Genomic DNA, 20,906 nt, shown 5'->3' with positions numbered 1-20,906 from the left:
TGTCTGCACCCTGAGCCTCCAATTGCCCTTTTCACAGGTGCAAAGACATCTATGAAGACCCTAAACATCTCACAGGCGTGAAGACATCTGTGACAAAATGGATACTCAGTGGAGGGCTTTGCATTGAACTAATGTGCCTAAGCACTGATATTTGCAGAGCTGTCAATAAACCATAAGTGTCGGACCAATGAACGATTCGAGAAACGGTTCCAAGGATAGTTGCAGCAGCGGACTGCTCCCCCTTCAGGCCTCTTCAGTGTATTTCTTCGTGTTGAACCTGGCATTCATCAGGGGCTCAAATCCTTTCCTGTATTTCCTGTGCTGGAAGACGACAAGCAGAGCAACCAGTACAAGCAGAGCGATCAGGGCGCCTCCAATGGTGGATCCAACCATAAGACCCCAAGCGCTAGCCTCTTGCAATGGTTCTGCAAAGGCCAAAAACAGAGTCAGTGGCAACACTCCTAGAAGTCCGATCTGGAAAGAAAGACCCCAGAGGCAAGTGCATTCCCCCTTGCCCTCCCCAACGAAACCTCAAGCACACAAGATGCACAACAACACACGTGCTCCCAAGATCTGTTTTCAGCAACTCCAGCTTGCCACACTGCTCACAGTCCGTGAGCATGGATCCTGCAGAAGACAGCAATCCTTTGCATGTTAAGAGACAGTGCTATTGAATTCAGAAGGATTTGCTACTGAGCGAACGTGAAGAAGGTTGGGTGCAGGCAAACACAAACACATTCAGACTGGGCTTTTTCTCTGGGAAAAGAGGTGGTGGAACTCAGTGGGTTGCCAGCACAGGACCACACAATGACGTCACTTTGGGTCATCTGGAACAAGGGGGGAGTTTTTTAACGTTTAAATCGCCCTCTGCGAAAATGGTCACATGGCTGGTGGCCCTGCCCGCTGATCTCCAGACAGAGGGGAGTTTAGATTGCCCTCTGCACCACTGGAGCGGTGTGGAGGGCAATCTAAACTCACTTCTGTCTGGAGATTAGGGGGCGGGGCCACCAGCCATGTGACCATTTTCAAGAGGTGCTGGAACTCTGTTCTACTGCGTTCCAGCTGAAAAAAAGCCCTGTGTATAAGTTACCTGGCAGCTCGATGGCATAGCGGTAGCCGAGTTGTTCTGCAGGCAGAAACAGTTCTTCGTTGGTCACGGGGGGGAAATAAGGAACCATGTTGTACATTCTGTTGTGGCCAATCGGTGCCATCTCCTGAGGCCACGCGCTGTCAGAGGGGTGAAATCGTTTCATCCACTCATCGAAAATGGCATCCGTAAAGGAATGGAGCACCTGGAAATTCAATCCACACACACACATCTTAAATGCGCATTATGATGATCAAGCAAGTATGAGGAGGAAACTGACTGGCTCATTAAAATGGTCTTACAACCTGCATTTATATCGTGCCATTTATATACTCCGATGTTACTCCATCAAAATGAATGGAAACTTTTTTTTTCACCTGCCCATTTAAAATATTTGCCTTCATGATTTAGAACCATGTAGGCACCATTACGTCTGTGTTCTCTTTACATCCAGTTTCAAGAGGTACTTTCCTTTCCGTTTTGTGTCCGTATTCTCTATCAATACCTCCTTGGTTCCCACTGAGCCACTGGCCAATCTAGTTGAGACAGTAAATAGCATCTTGTGTCTTTAGGCCATTTTCTGGGCACCGAAAGATGAGCTTTCCTCTTTTTCTTCGGAAGGCCTACTATCAAGCAGTTATTTATGGCTTCTTTTGGAGAAAGTCACTGGCGGCAATCTTTCCTTGGGCATTAAGTTACAGAATTTGAATAAGAGGAAGAACATGAAATTTTTCTACACGTTCTCCCACATTTCAGCATTTTCTTTACAACTATTCAAGTTGCAACAATCATATTTCCGTTTAACCACCAGAGGGAGTGCTTGTACTCCTCTACGCCCTAAAACAGTAAGAGAGAGGAGGAGGTCTTGAGAATGTCTGAAAAGAAAAATCTTTCTCAGAGTTGGGGGAGAAGGCAAGGGGTCTATCCAGAGACTACAGTGTAGAACTACATTTTAGAAGCATGAGGAGAATGCTGGAGCTCTTTATTATTTTTTATTATTTTTAAAATGCAAATTTACGTCGCAGACATTTGCAAAGTATTACCTTTAAAATGTACTGAGATAGGGGGAATCTGTCCAACCAGCATGATTTTCACCTGCTTAACATTTTGTATTTTATGGTTGCAGACTTCTAGATTTCTTACACACAGAGAGACCCCTGAGGTCCAATGGACTGTATCCTATCGCATGTAGGTACAATCTATAAGGGATTTGGGAAGAAAGGAATTTAAATGGAATTCTTAAGCACAATACTGAGGGCTTACAGCTTTTAGCTACACTGGCTGTTTCTGAAAAGTCCATGAGATGCCAGTTCTCACATAGAAGTCTGATGGGGGGCAGGTGTTGCCTGTTCTTTTAGTAACAACTGTTCTTCCATGAATATTGGTTTTCTGGCTGCCTTAAAAAATTCTTTCTGCTTGCTGGAAAGCATTTTAGAAGTACTGAAGACTTGCTTTGTATTCTTTTTGTAGAATCAAAGCTACACTTCCTATTTACCCACCTGAGACAGGGAATTATCACCCCCCAACCTTAATTTCCCACTTCTGAGGGATTGAGTTGGAAGGAAAAATGGCCTCCACGTAGTGATTCTCTAGGAATTTCTCCTAGACTCTATGGTAAAGATCATGGAGACAAGGGAGGCAGCCTAGAGCATAACATGGATATGACATCACATCTTCCCAAAACTCCTCTCTCCCCAGGAACTGCCCCCATGTCTCCCAGCATTTGCCAAGGCAGTGTTGGTAACTCTAACCATAGCATTCGTTCTATTAAGAAAAGTTTCCTTACAGGTATATTTGGTTACATGAGCTTAATGGGAATTTTTAAAAAACATACCACAAAGATAGGATCATTCGCTGCAGCGTGAGGGAATGCACTGGTGCCATTCAAGACAGCATGAACTAAATTGTGGAGACTCACTACTGGAACGTTCAAAGTCCCATCTGGTTTATCATACCCTTCCAAAGCATTCCTGAGGCAGAGAATAAGAAGAACACGATTGTCATCTATGGCTCTGCTCCCCTCAAAGAAATGTCGCTGCAAAGTAAAACCACCCGTAGGAATCCCAGAACTAACCGGAAGCTAAAAGTAGAATTCCGAAAGAAAGGAGGCTGGTCAAAGTCTGGAAGCGAGAGGCAGTTGCGAACATCTTCCATGGTTGGCAGCCGATCACCACTTCTGCTGAATGGGTTCCTCTGCAGGGGACCTTCGTTGGATCCATTACAGAGTGTAACCAGACGGTTATAATCATCCAAACTTACATTAAAAACAGCACGACATGGAAGAATTAGACTTGGTTTTCTGCTAAGTGATGTTGTTAGTATTTATCAAGAGAAACAAGCTGGGTCACACCTCTTATTTGGCTGAATTAAAAGATCAATAAAAAATGCTTCCTCCGATTAATTATAGGGGGATAAATTTTAATCAAAGGCGTATGCATAAATCGCATGCCAAGACCTTGGGAAGGAATGTACTGTTTAGTTTACCTATGAGAATTTCAAACTGCACCCAAGAATGGAGGGGGGAGAGTGATGGGAAATTAATGGGCTTTGTGGAGGATCTTTTCCCACACATAGTTCTGAAACCTATGTGCAGGGAGGCAAAGGGTTTTATGAAAAATATGCAAAGTAGATGTTCCTTCTGATTATGAGGGATAGCTTATGCTTGTTCAATTCTAAATTATCTTATGCTTTTTCAGTATCTCAAAATGGATCTATATTAATAAGATGCACATGTATTGAACTATAATCAAATAATTGAGTAATTCATGTACTTCCTTTATAGTCCACCTTCCTAACTGAGAGAGCGACTCAATGAAAAGATAGATAATTAGTCAACTAAAAAAATTTATAGCACTAGGGGAAAGTAGTTATGAAACAGGGAACTACATCCAACATCTCGTTACCCAAACACTTTGATACCTATTGCATATTATTTCCCAACGTGAAAATCTTGAATTCTGACTGATTAGATTTGGATCTTCTGGTCTTGATGCTCCAAGAAGTCGATCAGTACAAACGTCACACTCGTTTCTCCCTGTTGAAAAATTCCAGTATGGCAACGCAAAGGAGTCATTGCCAAGCATCCGCTAAATAACAAAGCGGAAGAGAAAGATATGTGAAGAGAAAGAGAAATGAAACTTGCATGAACTGGTTCTCTACAGTGATGCATAAATCAATAACATTTGTTCAAATTATCTTTATAACTCAATAGCATAGCCTTTTAAAACAACACACCTAAAAACTATATATTTTATCTGACAGCTCCCTACCACCCCACTTTCTAACACTTTAGACCAAATATAGAACCTCTCTAGAATGGATATGCTACCTGCCTGAAACAGCTCGTTCCTGGTTAGCCACCAAGTAACCAATCAAATCAGCACTGAGTTGTTCCAACAATAACGGGGCAATCTGCACCGGAAGAGGCTAGAAGTAGTGCTAAAGCAAGAGTGTTTCATTTTATTCTCCTTGCCTGATCGAGGAACAATGTTTCCCAGCTTTGAAAGACTAGAATCAGGGCTGGCGCGCCCATTGAGGCAGACCTGGCCCCCGCCTCGAGCGCTGGGGCGCCGGAGGGGGCACCGGAGGCAGTGCCAGGGGTGGAGACACATGCCACGGAGCTGGCTTGCCAGCCCCACACCGCTGCCAACACACACCTGTGGCTGGGCGCAGCAACCATGGGCAGGTGCAGCAGGCTTCCGTGGCTGGGCGCAGCAGCCGTGGGCAGGTGCAGCAGGCGTCTGGGGCGGTGTGCAGAACCTCCCCAGCCACCCGAAGTGCCCGACTGGGAGCACGGACAGCCTCTGTGTGCCGTCCCAGCTGCCCACTGGCCAATGGGGTGCTTGCTGCGTGATGACGCCATCATGGAGTGATGTCATCACGCAGTATGGGGGCACGCACACTCTGTGCACACGTGTGTAGGGGCAGCCACAGGTGCCAGAAACCCTGGCACCACCCCTGACTAGAATAAGAAATAGCACAAATGGACTCTGGAATCGTTATAGAGAACTGCTATTTGAAAGGAAATCCTGACCCAATTTGGACAAAGAAAAGAACCGGAGCCTTTCTCAAGTATGCATGATCAATTGCATATACTTGAAGTAGGCAGTAGAACAGCAGGATTTGAATCCAGAGGCACCTCAGAGACCAACAAGATTTTCAGAGTGTAAGCTTTCAAGACTCAGAGCTCCCTTTGTGTCTGAAGAAGGGAATTCTGACTCTCGAAAGCTTACACTCTGAAAATCTTGTTGGTCTCTGAGGTGCCACTAGACGCAAATCCTACGTTAAATATGGTTTATTTTACGCTGAGATTTTTATGTGCGAATATTTTTATCTATATTTTACTGATTTTGCTTGTTTTCTGAACATACAGCGCGGGGGTGGGGGGAGCTTTTAGGAAAAGTGTGTGGGATTTGTCTCCAAATGGTTACTGTATTGTAACAACTCAGGTTGCATACTGGTGTGTGTGTATATGCAGGATGGTGTGAGTTGCACTTCCAGTAAGTTGTGATTCGGGCACACATGTATACACCTTGTGCGGAAGACAATCCTCCCACCCTATTTTTCATACCTTATATTTACTTAAGGTCCCTATGAGTTGGAAGTTAAGGCCCATTCCAGCTACTGTAAGAGAGGCTGAGAAGGGATTTGAAGATCAGACTACTAAAAATCTTGAAAAGTAATACCAGATATATTAAATGTTCAGAATTATGCTGTTGTTGCATTACAGCAATCATTCACCTCCTGGATTGTTTTGGTCACACAGGAAGATCCGGTTGATTGATTTGCCATAGCACAACAATAGCATATTGCTACTGTAGCAATATCCAGGGCTGAATGGATGAAACCCCGACAAGATTTCGGCACTCCCTGTGGCAGCATCGCTGCTTAAGCCAGGGAGCCGGTCTTTGCTGCCTTGCCCGGAGGGACAGACCCTTCCCGGGCATACAGGTATTTGGCCAGGGGTGGAGCCACTGCCTTAGAAGGCAGCTCTGCTTACCCAGCCAGCAGTCGCTTCTTTCACTCAGCCCATCCACCTCACCCTGTTGTAGTGCAGGATTAGCCAACTGCTGTTTCCAGAGCCAGGTAGAAATTTTTTTGCTCTTTTACTGAATTGGCTGTTAGGTAAGGTTTTTTTTTTTCACCTACATTGCACTACTGGCAGAGGTTAGAGGTTTTGGCCTGAGTGGTGCTGATTAGGATAAGTCCCTGGCAGGAGATTATTGGGAAGTAGGGAGTGATCTGGTGAGTACCCAGTGGCACTTCCCCATGGGTGGGGAAACAGGATCTGCCATCAGTGTGGTATGCTTGTGACGGCTACCACAGCACGGGCAGACGCCCACAGGGAACTCCGGAGACAAGTCCTTCCATCATGCTGTATGGCTGCGGACATTAGGAGCTTGATGGGGGGGTCCATTGGCCTAGCTGGCCGGGTTGCAGCCATTCCATAGATGGCCTACAGCCAGGGCTGTGGGGCTCACCCAGACAGGTCCAGGGCTGACCCCATGGCTTGACCTGTACTGCTTAGTTGGCCCTTGCCATAGTTTATAGTTATTGTTATGCTAATAAACGGCCCTTTCATTCCAAGCCTGTGTCTGTCCCTTCATTCTGGCTAAGGTTGCAATTGATACTTACTAATTTAATAATGCTATTTAATCAAATAACTGATCTAATATCAGAATCTTAACAGCAAAGTCTCCAACTTTCAGATGGCATCAATCCATGTATTATGGTGAAATCGCAAGTAGTCTGGCAAAAACTACAAAGGAATCATGTTAAAATGAATGACTAGGCAACAAAATGGCTGCCATGATTCATCATATGCAGGGCTTTTTTTCTGGGAAAAGAGGTAGTGTAACTAAGTGGGTTGCCCTTGGAGAAAATGGTCACATGGCTGGTGGCCCCGCCCCCTGGTCTCCAGTGGCGCGGAGGGCAATCTAAACTCCCCTCTGTCTGGAGATCAGGGGGCGGGGCCACAAGCCATGTGACCATTTTCAAGAGGTTCCGGAACTCCGTTCCACCGCGTTCCAGCTGAAAAAAAGCCCTGATCATATGTAACCACAAAGCTGTGCCCATACAGACAAAACGTCCTAACTTTGTAAGGACATTGATGTAAATCTAGATTTTTCACTGTCTACTGACAGGCACATACTCATATATCTGCAGTTTTGGGGAAGAGTGTCTGAAGAACTGAGTCAAATTGAGGTGATAAGAAATGAAGTTCTAGGACTACCAGCCAAACTGAAAACAAATAAGTCTTCTGGCCCAGATTGCATACAGCCAAGAGTTCTTAAGGAACTCAATAGCAACAACATCGACAACAGTGTGTTTATATACCGTTCTTCTGGACAGATTAGTGTCACAATCAGCAGTGAACAAAGTCAGTTTTGTTATTATCCCCACAATACAGCTGGGGAGCCAGCGCTGAGAGGAGTGGCTTACCCAAGAACCCCTGCTGAGCTCATGGTACTAACAGAACCAAGAGAATGCTGGTTCACAGCTCAGCTACTTAACCAGTTCACTACACTATGCTCATCAACTAATTGATTTTTTTTTACCATATAAAGAAAGGCTAAGAAAGCTTGGAATATTTTAGATTTAGAGGGGAAAAACTAGAGGGAGGAAGCATGGAGAGGTTTGCAAAATTATGAATTATGCAGCAAGGATATCAGGAGGGAAATTTTTCTCTTTCTTAGAGTATTAGATCCCAGTGGCACCCAGTAAAATTGCCAGAAAACTCCCCAGAAAAGTACATCCATCCTCTTACAATGTTTAATTAACTTACAGAAGGTTTGTATGGTCACACCAGACCTCATATTTATCTTACTATGATTTGCTTTCTCTTGGTGCCAGGATGAGAGTGATGGATACCATCTGCTGACCTGTCAATTTTAGTTAGACTGGCAGAATCTCAAAAATAAAGTCCCCTCTGCCCCAGCTTACAGCACAGCCACACTGGGGTAGGAGAGTTATGGCTCTCAAAAGCACTCATTCGGGCCACTGAATTCCCGTATGTGCCTGTACTGATCCCCTGCCTGTCTGCGCAGCAGATGCAAGCAGTAAACAAACACTCGAAATCCCTGTGCCATACTGTACCGCTATCCCCAGGACTCTCTTTTTACATTTCCAGTTTTTGCTGCAGAGCCGAAACAGAAACACAAGAAGGTCCAAAATACTATTAGGAAGACACGCAATGCTGAGCACGCTTGCTTTGTGGGTAATGTTCTAGGGGCTAGTAGCTGTTGCAATTGTAGCCTTCAAATATAGCTTGTTTTTTTAGCGAACCTGCATATCTCTTTCCAGCAGCAGCAAGTGATACCGGTGCCAAGAAACAAAGGCGGGTCCTTGGTGTGAGAAGTCTATTGCGGTGAAGGGGCGGCCAGGTCCTAAGGGACAACAAGAGTTAAAATCATACGTATTAAAATCATACATACAAACGTATTCTTCCACCGGCCACTTGTTCTATTTAACAAAACGGCCTCACCAAGATAATGACGAGAACCCTAAGGAATACCACAAATGAAATTTCTTGGAAAAAATGGGTAACAAAACATGCAACAATTCCAAAGCAGAGATGGCAATGTATTCACCAGTCCCTACTCTGATGCCCTTAATTACCTTTAGTCAGCATTTGTTAACAGAAAAAATGCTTGTCTCCATGATATGAAAAGCTATACCTCTTGATTTTGGCAGTTTAAGCTGCTTTAGAAGGTTCAGGAGCCAACTAACACATTTTTTATTTATTTTACTTATATCCCATCTTTCTCCCCAATGAGGACTCAAGGTGGCTTACATAATTCTCCTAACCTCCATTTTATCTGCACAACAACCTTGCAAGGTAGGTTGGACTGAAAGGGTATGAATGGCCCAAGGTCACCCAGCAAGCTTCCATGGCAGAGTGGGGATTCGAACCTGCTTCTCTCCGATCCTAGTCCCACACTTTAGCCACTACACAGAATACTGCCTCTTGGTCAGTTGGCCTTCCTGTTCTCGTGTGGCTTTCTCCTCAAAAGCAGTTATTCTGCTCCCCCAAAGAGATGGATTGGCAAGGAACAAATTCCATCTTATAATATATGTCTAAGTAAATGGCTGGTGTTGTGCCAAGAATTCTTATTTGTTTTATTATCTACAGCAGCTCATATCCTACTACTCGCCTCAGCTAAATGTGAATGTGTGCTCCGTCCAGTTCCAGAGGCCTCTACTGTTGGAGGAAGGCCTTGAACTTGGCTGTGGAGTGGAAGGACACAAGCCAATGAAACGTTCTCAGTTCAAAAGCCAGCTTGCTTTGCTTTGGTAACAGCAGCTTGCCTATTCCTTCTATCTCGCCCCTCCGTGACAGAAGGTACCTACCTAAGAGGGTGTCTCTGACTGAGTAATAATGAAGCCACACGAATAAGTCATATATGCTGCAGTTTACAACTTGTGGGTCATTTCCGCTAGGGCCAAGCAGGCTCAGCCAGTGCTGGGTAGCAATCACATAGTCAGGGTGGACAGTTGTCTTTGCACGGTCTAGAGCATCCAAGAACTGTTCTCGTTCTTCTTCACTCAAAGCATGGATATTTTTCCGGACAACCAAAGGCCTTTTCAGATCACAGTTGGGGCCAGCCCAGCCAAATTTGCAATCTCCGCAGTTGTATCCAGCAAAGTTTCCTTCATTAAAAGAGAACATCCATTATGCCACAGTGTACTAATATAAACAGGCAAATAAACAAAAGATATTCTATGAACTTCCATGGTCAGGAAAAGGTACTGAGACCCACTGAGATGCCAGATATATATAGTGGACCTGTATCTGTGATTTTATTGTCAGACACTCTAGAACAGATGGTAGCTAAAAAGAAAAACATCTGCTTGGTAGTCAAATATCCCTAACTATCCGTGAGACAGTTATCCGTCTGAACGGCACACCCTTGCTCTCCCACCTCTCTGTCATTTCTTACTCACATAGGGGTAACAGATTTACTTAGAGCACCAGGTTTTATTTCTTCAGATACTACTAAATATATTGCCGCTCCTGCAACCTATTTTTACTTTCTTGAATCCAGTAACTCCAGAAGGGCATTTACTTTAGCTAGAAGTTCAACTCTACCCTCTGCCGTTCTGGAAGGAAAGTTTAAAGCTGTCCCTTACTCTCTTAGGCTTTGCTCCTATCCCCTAAGAGAAATTGACTCAATGGAGCACATCTTCTTCAACTGCTCAAGTCATAGTAAAATTATAGTGGAAACCTTCAGTCCATTAGTAGAAAGATTCCCTGGAAGTTCAAATAAAATCAAACTTGATTATCTTTTGTCTGATTGGAATCACCAGACAACACATCAAGTAGCAAGATTCTATACCCAGGTCTACAAGCAACGCAAATCGCATAAGGCAGACTGAATGTATTTTAACCTTTTAAACAACTAATTTATGATGATCTTATTTTTTTACTCTTATATTTATTCATCGTTCTTCCCCTGTATCCAGTCTCAACTGTTTTTAAACTGATTTGCAAATGGTTTTATACGTGCTGGTCGCAGACTGTAATAATAAACTTGACTTGACTTGTCAGACCCTCTAGAACAGATGGTAGCTAAAAAGGAAAACATCCGCTTGGTAGTCAAATATCCCTAACTATTTGTGAGACAGTTATCAGTCTGAACAGCACACCCTTGCTCTCCCACCTCTCTGTCATTTCTTACACATATAGGGGTACCATCCTATATAGATTTATTTGGGAGTGTCCACACACAAGCCTAGCTATGCTTTACTTCAACTAAGCACGATCCCATCTTGCAAAGACAGGTGTTTGAATAATACAACTGTACGTATAAGGCTAACTGTATGGGTCTTTCCTTATGTTGCACTGCCTACGGCTCAAACCGTCTTAGGAGGGGTCGTGTGAATTCTCTTTCCTTTTCTCACTAACATTTCTGCTATTGCTTACCACTGTTCCCAGGAGGAAATAGGTTACCTTTCCCTGTGTCTGATATCATGTAATTCTCTCATTGGTCTGTTACACCGGGAGCACAGAAACTTTGGTTGGGGTCTTATGAATGGATTTTAAGTGTTCTAGATAGGCTCTGCCATGGCTAGAGGCATGGGCTCTTCCTCTTCCGCTAAAACCAGTTTATGGGTCCTCAATGGTTTTCAATGCACCCTTACACAAAAGAAACTTTTAGCAGAGGGAGACCCATGTTCTGCAGCAGAGACTATCTAGCCCATGTGGAACTCATTCATAGGATCGGTCTTGGGGCCAAGCTACACATGACGAATGACACTTGAACAGCAAGTGTATTTCTCCCTGTTCACTTGCCCTCCACTCAATCCACTTGCCGTTCAAGTGTCATTCGTCATGTGTAGCTTGGCCCTTGGTTCACTTAGGTAGGTGGGATGCTCAATGTTTGTAGGGACTGATGTATAAGAGATCCTCTGTGTACATAAGTTGAACCTGCATAGGAAGAACACATGTTACTTGAAGCTGGGTAAGGTTAGGCAGCTGCAGAGAACTCTAGGCCCCAGGGTCCATCTTAGATATAGCCTAGAAAAAAGAACTGGAATCATAACTGCAACTTTGGTCTGGCTGCCCTTCTGTACCTGTTGTCAGCAACATAACAAGCTAGCTGTAGTCCTTCATTTTGTTTTTGTTTTTACGTTACTCTCAGTATTGAGATGATTTATTGTCGAAGGCTTTCACGGCTGGAGAACAATGGTTGTTGTGGATTTTCCGGGCTGTTTAGCCGTGGTCTTGGCATTGTAGTTCCTGATGTTTCGCCAGCAGCTGTGGCTGGCATCTTCAGAGGTGTAGCACCAAAAGACAGAGATCTCTCAGTGTCACAGTGTGGAAAAGATGTTGGCAGGTAATTTATATCTACTCAGGAAGGTGGGGTTGGGCTGAGTCATCCTGTAAGAGTTTCCCAGGGTGTGGAATGCTAATGGAGGGAGGCTTCACTGTATCCCAAGGAGGTTCTTTTGCATATGGATTGGTGCTTGATGTGCTAAACTTCTCTGCAGGGCTATTGTGGGGTATAGAGTGTTTTGTTAGCCTGGTGTTTTTCAGGACTGGAAACCATGATCTATTCATTCTTAAAGTCTCTTCTTTCCTGTTGAAATTGTAATTGTGCTTATGCTTATGAATTTCAATGGCTTCCCTGCGCAGTCAGGAACTAAAATGCCAAGACCATGGCTATACAGGCCGGAAAATCCACAACAACCATCATGATTTATTGTTTAGTTTTTTAAAATTTTCACCTCATTTATATGCCACCGTTCCCCACAACGGGTACCTAAAGGAGCTTGCATCATTCTCCTCCCCTCCATTTTTTTCCTCACAACAAACCTTATAAGGTTGGTTAAGCTGAGAGTTTGTAACTGGTCACCCAGCAAGCTTCTATGGCACAGTGGGGAATCGAACCTGAGTCACCTAGATCCTAGTCCGTCACTTCAACCTCTGCATCACACTCTATACCCATAACATCGCTTCCAGCATGACCTAGAAGTGACATTATTGCTCCAGGCAACACTCTAGCATTTCCCTAAAACTCTATGATATAATGATATAAATGATATAACGTTGGGGCCCTAACTTTAGCCTTCCATATCTTTCTGGTACTATGAGAACTCCCAGATCTGAATGCCATGAGACCCAGCTTCAGAAAAAATGGTACTTGGAACAAAGACTCATTAGCTGCTCGCGGCCATAATTGCTAGTAATTACATTCATGACCTATAGCCCAGATCATAAGACTCACCACAGCATACAATAAACTCATACAAGAAGTATTAACTGGAGAAAACAATAGATCACACGCTGGTATTGAATGACTCCTGACTTCTCATAACACCAGCACAGCAATGTTCACAACAATACAGTGGTATTCTAATAACAGCCCAATAATTTTATTCATCCAGCATCTTTTGAGTGTATAATTAATTACAATTGCTACAGCAAGGGCCTATATCACAGTCAAGCATTTGTTCTCCAGCGAATCCAGCTAACACAGTGTTTTCTCTAAATCAAGTCTGCGCAATTTGTGATCTGCTAGTCAGAGCATAGCCCATTACCCAGTATGATAACCCATCAGCTGGTGTTTGCCTTCTTTTCAGTCTCAGAGCCAAGCTACAAGAGACAAATTACATGAGGAGGAGCACGTGAAGGGAGTCGCAATGTTAGCCGAGAAGCTGAGTTTTAAAAGAGATCGGAAGGCTTTGTCAATTTCCCCTCTCTACAGAGCCAGGGAGATTGCTCCTCAGAGGGTTTGTTTATTTCCTCTTTGCCTCTTAGAAGGGGAGGTGAAACTGACAGAGCCTTGGGGAGGCAAAGAGGAAATTAACAAACCCTCTGAGGAGCAATCTCCCTGGCTCTGTAGAGAGGGGAAATTGACAAAGCCTTCCGATCTCTTTTAAAACTCAGCTTCCCGGCTAACATTGCGACTCCCTTCACATGCTCCTCTTCATGTAATTCATCTCTTGTAGCTTGGCTCTCAGGTAGGCAGCAAAAACTGAGCTTCAGGGCCTTGGTAAGCCACCCTATACGGCTGCTGGGCTCTATCTGGATTGCTGAGTCACACTTTTGGTGATGGGGCATGGCTCAGTAATGGAAGCACATTCTTTGCACACAGAAGGTCTCTGTTCAAACCCTAATTAAAGAGCATCCAGACGACGGTGTTGGGAAACGGACCTTAACCTCCTGAGATATTGGAGATAATAATGAGCTACACTGACCAATAGTTGTACTCAGTGACGTGCATCCAACCTTCTGAGGACTTCGTGGTGCAAGACCTCTCCACTTCCCTCTCCTGCTGCAGCTAATGGAACCTCCTGGAATTTTGTTCCTGGGGGGCTCTGGATAATCAGGAACGGGATAAGGGGCAAAATTTTGGGGTGTTGCAGCAGGAGGAGACACTCATACAAAAGCACTATCCCCTCTCCTTAGGTTCCATTTTTGGAAATGCAATGCTGGAGGCCTTCTGCTCTAAGACAAGTTCCATGAACATACCAAGCTGTCTTATACTGTGCCAGACCACTAGCCCATCTTGAAGTGAGAATTTCTGGAATTTTTACATCTTCTGGTCCATCCAGATCAGCTGTGTCTACTCTGATGGGCAGTGATTCCGCCCATCTCAGGTGAAAGACTTTTGCAGAGTTTGCTACCTGATCTTTTTAACTGGAGGTGTTGGGGGTTGAACCTGGGATACTTTTACCGCTGAGCCATACATTTATTTACATTCAGATTCCGCGTATCTCTGAACACCAGATGCTGGGAGGTTTGTCGGCTTCCTGAAGGCATCTGATTGACCAACAGGGTGTTGGACTAGACGGACCTTCGGACTGATCAAGAAAGATCTTTCTTAAGTTTTGAAGGTCTTCTCTAAAGGAAATCCAGCTGTTCAAACTACAATGAAGTAATTGAGACAGGGAGAGCAAATGCAAGAGAAGCCACAACTGCCTCATCATTCATTGCATTCAGGGAGATGAAGGTATGACGTGGATTTCTACCTGGCATCCTGATAACTGGATTAGGGTCATTCAACAGACTTTGCATTTGCAAAACAATGCATTATTTGCACACACACCCCTTCTCTGCATACCTCCAATCAGGCACACTGAATACCCTAAAAGCATCTTACTTGGACACATGAGCCCTTTCAGATTAAACTTATCAGTTAGATCGATATTTTCATTCAGACTGCCACACATACTGGGTTGCATCCAGACTCAATTTTCCAGTGGCAGAATGGAAATTTCCTGCCTCCCTTGTCCCACTGCAGCCAAGAGGTCACCACAAAATGACATGAGGGGGTTTGCGGTGGGAAACGGAAATCCATAGAAATTGCCAATTTGGTCTGCATCCAACCAACTGTCCTTACACGAGAGCTGATAAACGGTGCTTTGTGTTCTGATTGACATTGGGTGTGTGTGTAAAGACAGTAATTGTGTTTGTTTGTGGCATCAAGTCACAACTGACTTATGGCAACCCCAGCAAGGGGCTTTCAAGGCAAGTGAGAAGCAGAGGTGGTTTGCCAGTGCCTTCCTCTGCAGAGTCTTCCTTTGGGGTGGCCCAGCCAAGTACGGACCCTGCCTAGCTGCCAAGATCTGACGAGATTGGGCCATACCATGCTGCCTTCCCTCCCAAAGACAGAACTTAGGTGTAATTAAATACCAGAGTCTGATCAGTTCTTGCTTTCTCCTGTTAATACATCTTGCGAGGGCTTATTGCCTTTAGTATACTAGAGAGAAGCCTTTTTCCACACATTGATGAATATTATTAACAAAGCAGATCCAGACTCCTAGAAAAATGAAACAAACCAAAAAAAACTGAATCTATGCCAGGGGGTGGGAATAGAAAGAGAAAATGTTCCTGGGTGGAATCCTAAATGATGCATCACAAACTGCACATTGTCAGTGAAGTGATTCGAAAAAAATGACATTATTGATACATGCAGGGCTCATTTCGAGGGGGAACAAACAGGAATGCAGTTCCGGCAGTTCCCTAAAGAGGTCACATGTCAGGTGGCCCCGCCCACCTGACTCTCAGCCATTTCGGGCCCATTTCGGCCTGGATTGGGGCCGAAATGGCTTGGGCCGGGCCTCTGACGGGTGGTGGATCACTCTCCCTCTCATCAGCGGCCTGATCCTGACCATTTTGGGTCCCTTTTCAGCCATTTTCAGCCCCTTTTTGCCATTTTGGGCCCAATTTCGGCCCCGAATGGCCAGGATTGTGTCCAAAACAGCCAGAATAGGTGATGTTAGGGGGTGTGGCATATGCAAATCAGTTATACTAATGACACACTCCCGGTGATGGCAAGGGGCATGGCATATGCTGAGTTATGCTAATGAGTTATGCTAATAAGTTCCTCCAGCTCTTTTTCTACGAAATCACCCCTGGATACATGCATTCTGTCACTGTATATACTTCACTATTAAAAAGTTGCATTTCCAACCAGTATGAAAAGGATTACAGCCTTTGCTATTGACTTTGAATATCCATTGCTGTAAAAACTGATTTAGTGTGACAAGGGAAAAAATGAGCCCCTTTAGAGGCTGCTTTAACCACCTTTCGAGAGTGTCGTTCTTTGTACCTTTTCTCGGGTTTTTCTGAGAGTAGCCACCTTGCCGTGCATAATCCTAAAATACATGAGACATGCCAGACGTGGCTTTCTCTACCTGTTGCTTCCCTCCCTGGCCTCTGTTCACAAGCAGGACTCCAGATATGTCAACTAGCAAGTGATGGAAAGGGTAGATGGCAGGACCAAGGAGGGTAAGGCAGGAAGAGCCCCAATTCCCACTACATTGGTGCCGTTTCCACACACGCTGGATAATGCACTTTCAGTGCACTTTTGCAATCCCTTGGAAGTGGATTTTTTGTTTCACACACAAAAACCCAGTTCCAAATGATAGCTAAAGCACATTGAAAGTGCATTATCCAATGTGTATGGAAGCAGCCTGGGTCATGCATGTTTAGTTTGAAGGAAGCCTGGTTATATTCAACAGTTCCAAAGGGCTCTAGGCAGAATACATGATTCTCCCCTCCATTATTTTACCCTCACAATAACAATGGGAGGCGGGTTAGGATGAGATAATGTGACTGGTCCAAGGTCACCCAGTGAATGAGGACTGAGTTCTTAATCCTATCATGCGTTCTGTAGAGCTCTAGAGAATTCGAGCCTAGAGAAGTTGACAACTCCCCCAGTGGAGGGTAGTAGGCAGAAGAACAGTTGCAACCTGTTTGCATTTTGAATTGAGACAGAGAAAGAGTGTTCTGGAACTGTGAGATGGTTGGCAATGAAACACGTTTGACTTCATGGAGTCTCACTGCTGATCTGCTGTCTGCTACAGGAGTGCATATTTGCTTCCAGTACTGTCTTTTCCCGAGTACAGCACACATTGCAAGGACCCCATAAATGCAATCTTAGGCAGGTCTGCTCAAAATCCTACCACAGTCTACTCAATGGGACTTGCCCCCGGGAAAGCGTTCGTAGGATTGCACTGCAAATCCTGTAATGCTGCCCCACTTAAGGAACCTGTAACAATACATTGCCTTTAATTTTTTTTTCTTAACAGGCCATTAAGATGTTCAATGAATATAAAGTGCTCACAACAGACATACACATTTGCAGTGTGGAAATGGGCTGAAATAGGCACCTGGCAAATTTCTGGAAGGCTTTTCTGCCCCAAATGCATTCAGTGCAGGCCTGAATATTCATTACAAGAGCCGGGCGCCTGCAGACACGTGCTTGTGATTTCTCTAAAGCATTCTCAGAACACGAATGGAGAAAGCAGACCTAAGAAACGGTCATGAATCAAAGGTATAAGACGAACAAATTTCATTATACAGAGTTTTGCTTCAGAAAATTTTGGATAGGCATGCATAGAAGATGAAGGCTGGAATTTGTCCCGTTCCCAAATATTCTTCCAGAACAGTCTGAATCTTTCTCATGGCTAAAACAGTAACCGGCTTCTTGAGCTTCCCGCCCTCCTTTTTTCCCCTGTTCACCTCACCTGAGCAGTGGCAACTTCTGTTGAAGAACTTCAGGGGCCACCGTTCCCGGTCGTCCACATTGCGGAGTGTGTAGGGGCCTCCCCAGGGTCTGGTGTCCACTTGCACTTCTCCACAGACCCCCCTGCCTTGCTGCCAACCGCACGTGTTGTTTGGATTAGGCCCCCAAGGTGGGCAGCATTGCTTCGCCTTCAAGGCCTCCACGGTCATACACGCCCGTGGGAATTGTGCCGTGGCCTCTCGAGGCCACCACAGGCTCCAGCATCCTAACACTGCCCAACAGAGCAGCCTTCTCCACTGTGACAAGAAAACCATTGGCTTGCCACTCTTGAGCTTCCTCTAGCCAGCTGCTTAGCTTGAACCTCGCTATGACGATCAAGCTCAATTTCATCAGTCGCTTCTGGGCTGAACAAGCAAGCCAGGTCCTATCTGACCGAATAAGCCAAGTTTTCCCTCCTCACTGACTACTAGAGGAGACTTTTGGAAGGTTGTTTAATCCAAGACCCTCATTTCTTTGAAAGAGGTTTGAAAAAGCACACAATTTATCTCTTTGTTGCCTGCCAAGCTGCCAGAGCTCAGGGGCTTTACGCGGGGGTCAGAGGAACCCTCATTAGACGGATTAGACTTCTACAAGCCCTCATGGTTAGCACATGACTTCAAGGGCAAAGAGAGGCCCATGGGGAGAGAGAAGTGAGTCGTGAAGGACTTTGGCACTGTGGCAAGGGAAGAAAATGCCTTTGATTTGCTTCCTCTCGGCACGTCTTTCTCTCATGTGGTTTTATGAAGTTACAAATACCAGAATTCATGTTGTGCTCCAAGAGATACATAACCTTTTATTGGGAAGTAAAAATATATTGTTTAAAAGAATGATTTCCTAGAAAACCTTCGTTCAATAACCGTCGCTGAAAATGTCAGCTGATTGGAGAGAGCCACAGTAGTTAATGAGAGAGCTGGAAGCCACTTGAGGCCGCATCCACAAGGCAAGAAGTCTCCATTTCTCTGGCAACAGAGGCTTTGCGAGAGCAAAGGAGCATCGACAGGGGAGTTCAGCTGCCATGGCCGCTGCATTTTTGTCTCTCAACGGGCCACTGGAAGGCTTTTTCCTGGCTTTTGAAAAACTGGCAATTGCTATTGGGCTTTAGCACAATCACGTTATAACAACGATTGCCACAATCTACTGCTACTTCTGAATTTCCAGTTTTCATTTTTTAAATCTAGAGATTTCCATTATATTGCCACAATGAAAAAGGCTAGAGGTTATTTTTTTAAAGAAAACTAGGAATTCTGAGGAACTAGTAGATTTGTGAGTAGTAGTAGAAAAAGAGCTGGAGGAACTCATTAGCATAACTCATCAGCATATGCCCTGCCTCTTGTCCTCGCCGGAAGTGTGTCATTAGCATAACTGATTTGCATGTGCCACACTCCTGACATCACCTATCCTGGCTGTTTTTGACCCAATCCTGGCCATTCAGGGCTGAAAAGGGGCCCAAAATGGCAAAAAGGGGCTGAAAATGGCTGAAAAGGGGCCCAAAATGGTCAGGATCGTGCCGCTGCTGAGTGGGAGAGTGATTTACCACCCGTCAGAGGCCCGATCCGGGCCGTTTTGACCCCAATCCAGGCTGAAACGGGCCCAAAATGGCCAAGAGTCAGGTGGGCAGGGCCATCTGACATGTGACCTCTTTGGGGAACTGCCGGAACTGTGTTCTGGTGCGTTCCCCCTCGAAATGAGCCCTGGTAGTAGATTTGAGTCCAACGGCACCTTAGAGACCAACAAGATGTTCAGAGTATAAGCTTTTGAAACTCAATACTCCCTTCTTCAGATACAAGTAGGATTTTTATCTCACATTTCTGCTCTAATCAAGCTCCATTGTAACATTGAAACTTTATATCCTGCCTCCGTTTTTTGCTTCACCCCTTCCACCTCCTGAATGGAATGTTAAAAGATCAGAAATCTCCAGCCCTGCTTGTGATGGGGTGTGATAGGGAAAGGTTGTCCAAGTCGTAAAGATAATCCATTATGGGAAAAGGAGGTAGAATGCATACTCATACAGAGATCCTTGGCCCCTCATGAGTTACGCAGTCTGGACTTCCTCCACTTGGCCTGACTAGAAATTACATTGAGCTCTGGACAATCTTTCCATCTGATCAAGCTGGGCCTGGGAGTTATAGAAGTTTCCGGTCAAGGTACAATTTATTATCTATGTCTCCTTATTAAGGACTTTCCATAAGTGTTTAACCTGTGATCTTTTTTATTTTATTTTATTTTATTTTGTATATAAAGAATTTAGAATGTATATTATTTGGTTTTTATACATTGCTCTTGTTTTTTTAATTTAATAATAACATTAACCTCTATATAAGGTTTCCTATCCTCTACTATGCTACAAATATTAGTTGGAAGGATTTTAATGATGGTGCATTTTTTGAAATGTAAATGTTTTATTATCTATTATTTTTATTTTTATTAGATCCCCTGAAGAAGCGATTTGCAAAATGTGTTGGGATCTGAAAGAATAAATAACTCTCCAATTGAACTTTGCTTTTCTCTTTTACTGGATCTCACAGGTGTGGCCATCTTTTTGCTGTCTGTTGTAAACTGTGCTTAGTTTGTCAATGGATGAGCAAGGTAGAAGAAGTGCATTCATATTATTCATCAGGGCTTTTTTCTGGGAAAAGAGGTGGTGGAACTCAGTGGGTTGCCCTTGGAGAAAATGGTCACATGGCTGGTGGCCCCGCCCCCTGATCTCCAGACAGAGGGGAGTTGAGATTGCCCTCTGCGCCGCTGAGCGGCGCGGAGGGCAATCTCAACTCCCCTCTGTCTGGAGATCAGGGGGCGGGGCCACCAGCCATGTGACCATTTTCAAGAGGTTCCGGAACTCCGTTCCACCGTGTTCCTGCTGAAAAAAAGCCCTGTTATTCATCATATTTATGCTGCCTTTTCAGAGTCCTACTCAAGAGAGCTTATAAGTAAAAAATACCATAAAATCGTAAAAACATATACATTATCAAATAAATAAAGCCTTATAAAACCACCCTGGGGCATAAAAACACTATGAAACAATCGCTGAGCACCCTAAAAGTATCCATGAAACACACTTCAGACCAGAAACAGACCATAAAACAGTTTTTTAAAAAATAAAGCCTCTTAATGAAGAGGCTGGGTGAGAAGAAATGGCCCAGCACTCGAAGACAGTATGTTTCAAGGAGGAGGGCATTCCAAAGGAAAGGCGTCACCACTGAATCAAGCTGGGAATGATGCATTGACTTTTGAGCTGGAAAATGGAACTTTTACGCTGCACACTATAAAGGCTTGTGAAGAAGCGAAGTACAGCGAAACGGGGCACC

General features: G+C 44.5%; 1 protein-coding gene across 1 annotated transcript; it reads right to left on the bottom strand.

Annotated features, from left to right (window-relative positions):
- Positions 1-243: 243 nt before the first annotated feature.
- DCT (dopachrome tautomerase) lies at positions 244-17,876 on the bottom strand. Its single transcript, XM_054974150.1, has 8 exons — positions 17,564-17,876; positions 9,437-9,736; positions 8,372-8,472; positions 4,007-4,173; positions 3,162-3,341; positions 2,922-3,057; positions 1,091-1,292; positions 244-425 (listed from the first exon to the last, which is right to left on the bottom strand). Exons 1-8 carry the CDS (start codon positions 17,874-17,876, stop codon positions 244-246), a joined length of 1,581 nt encoding a protein of 526 aa, XP_054830125.1.
- Positions 17,877-20,906: the final 3,030 nt, after the last annotated feature.

The sequence above is a fragment of the Eublepharis macularius genome, chromosome 3 (assembly GCF_028583425.1).
Source record: "Eublepharis macularius isolate TG4126 chromosome 3, MPM_Emac_v1.0, whole genome shotgun sequence".
Lineage (NCBI taxonomy): Eukaryota > Metazoa > Chordata > Lepidosauria > Squamata > Eublepharidae > Eublepharis > Eublepharis macularius.
Note: the sequence above shows the minus strand (reverse complement) of the source record. Positions and strands in the feature narration are given on the sequence as shown.

Bases quoted from the DNA above. Each gene is read 5' to 3' on its own strand.
- DCT (XM_054974150.1), bottom strand. From the start codon at position 17,876: ATGGTTTTCTTGTCACAGTGGAGAAGGCTGCTCTGTTGGGCAGTGTTA. The intron at 3,342-4,006 runs GTATCAAAGTGT...TTTTAATGTAAG, and splicing joins TGGGAAATAATATGCAATAG to TTTGGATGATTATAACCGTC. The intron at 426-1,090 runs GTAACTTATACA...TGGCCTTTGCAG, and splicing joins CTATGCCATCGAGCTGCCAG to AACCATTGCAAGAGGCTAGC.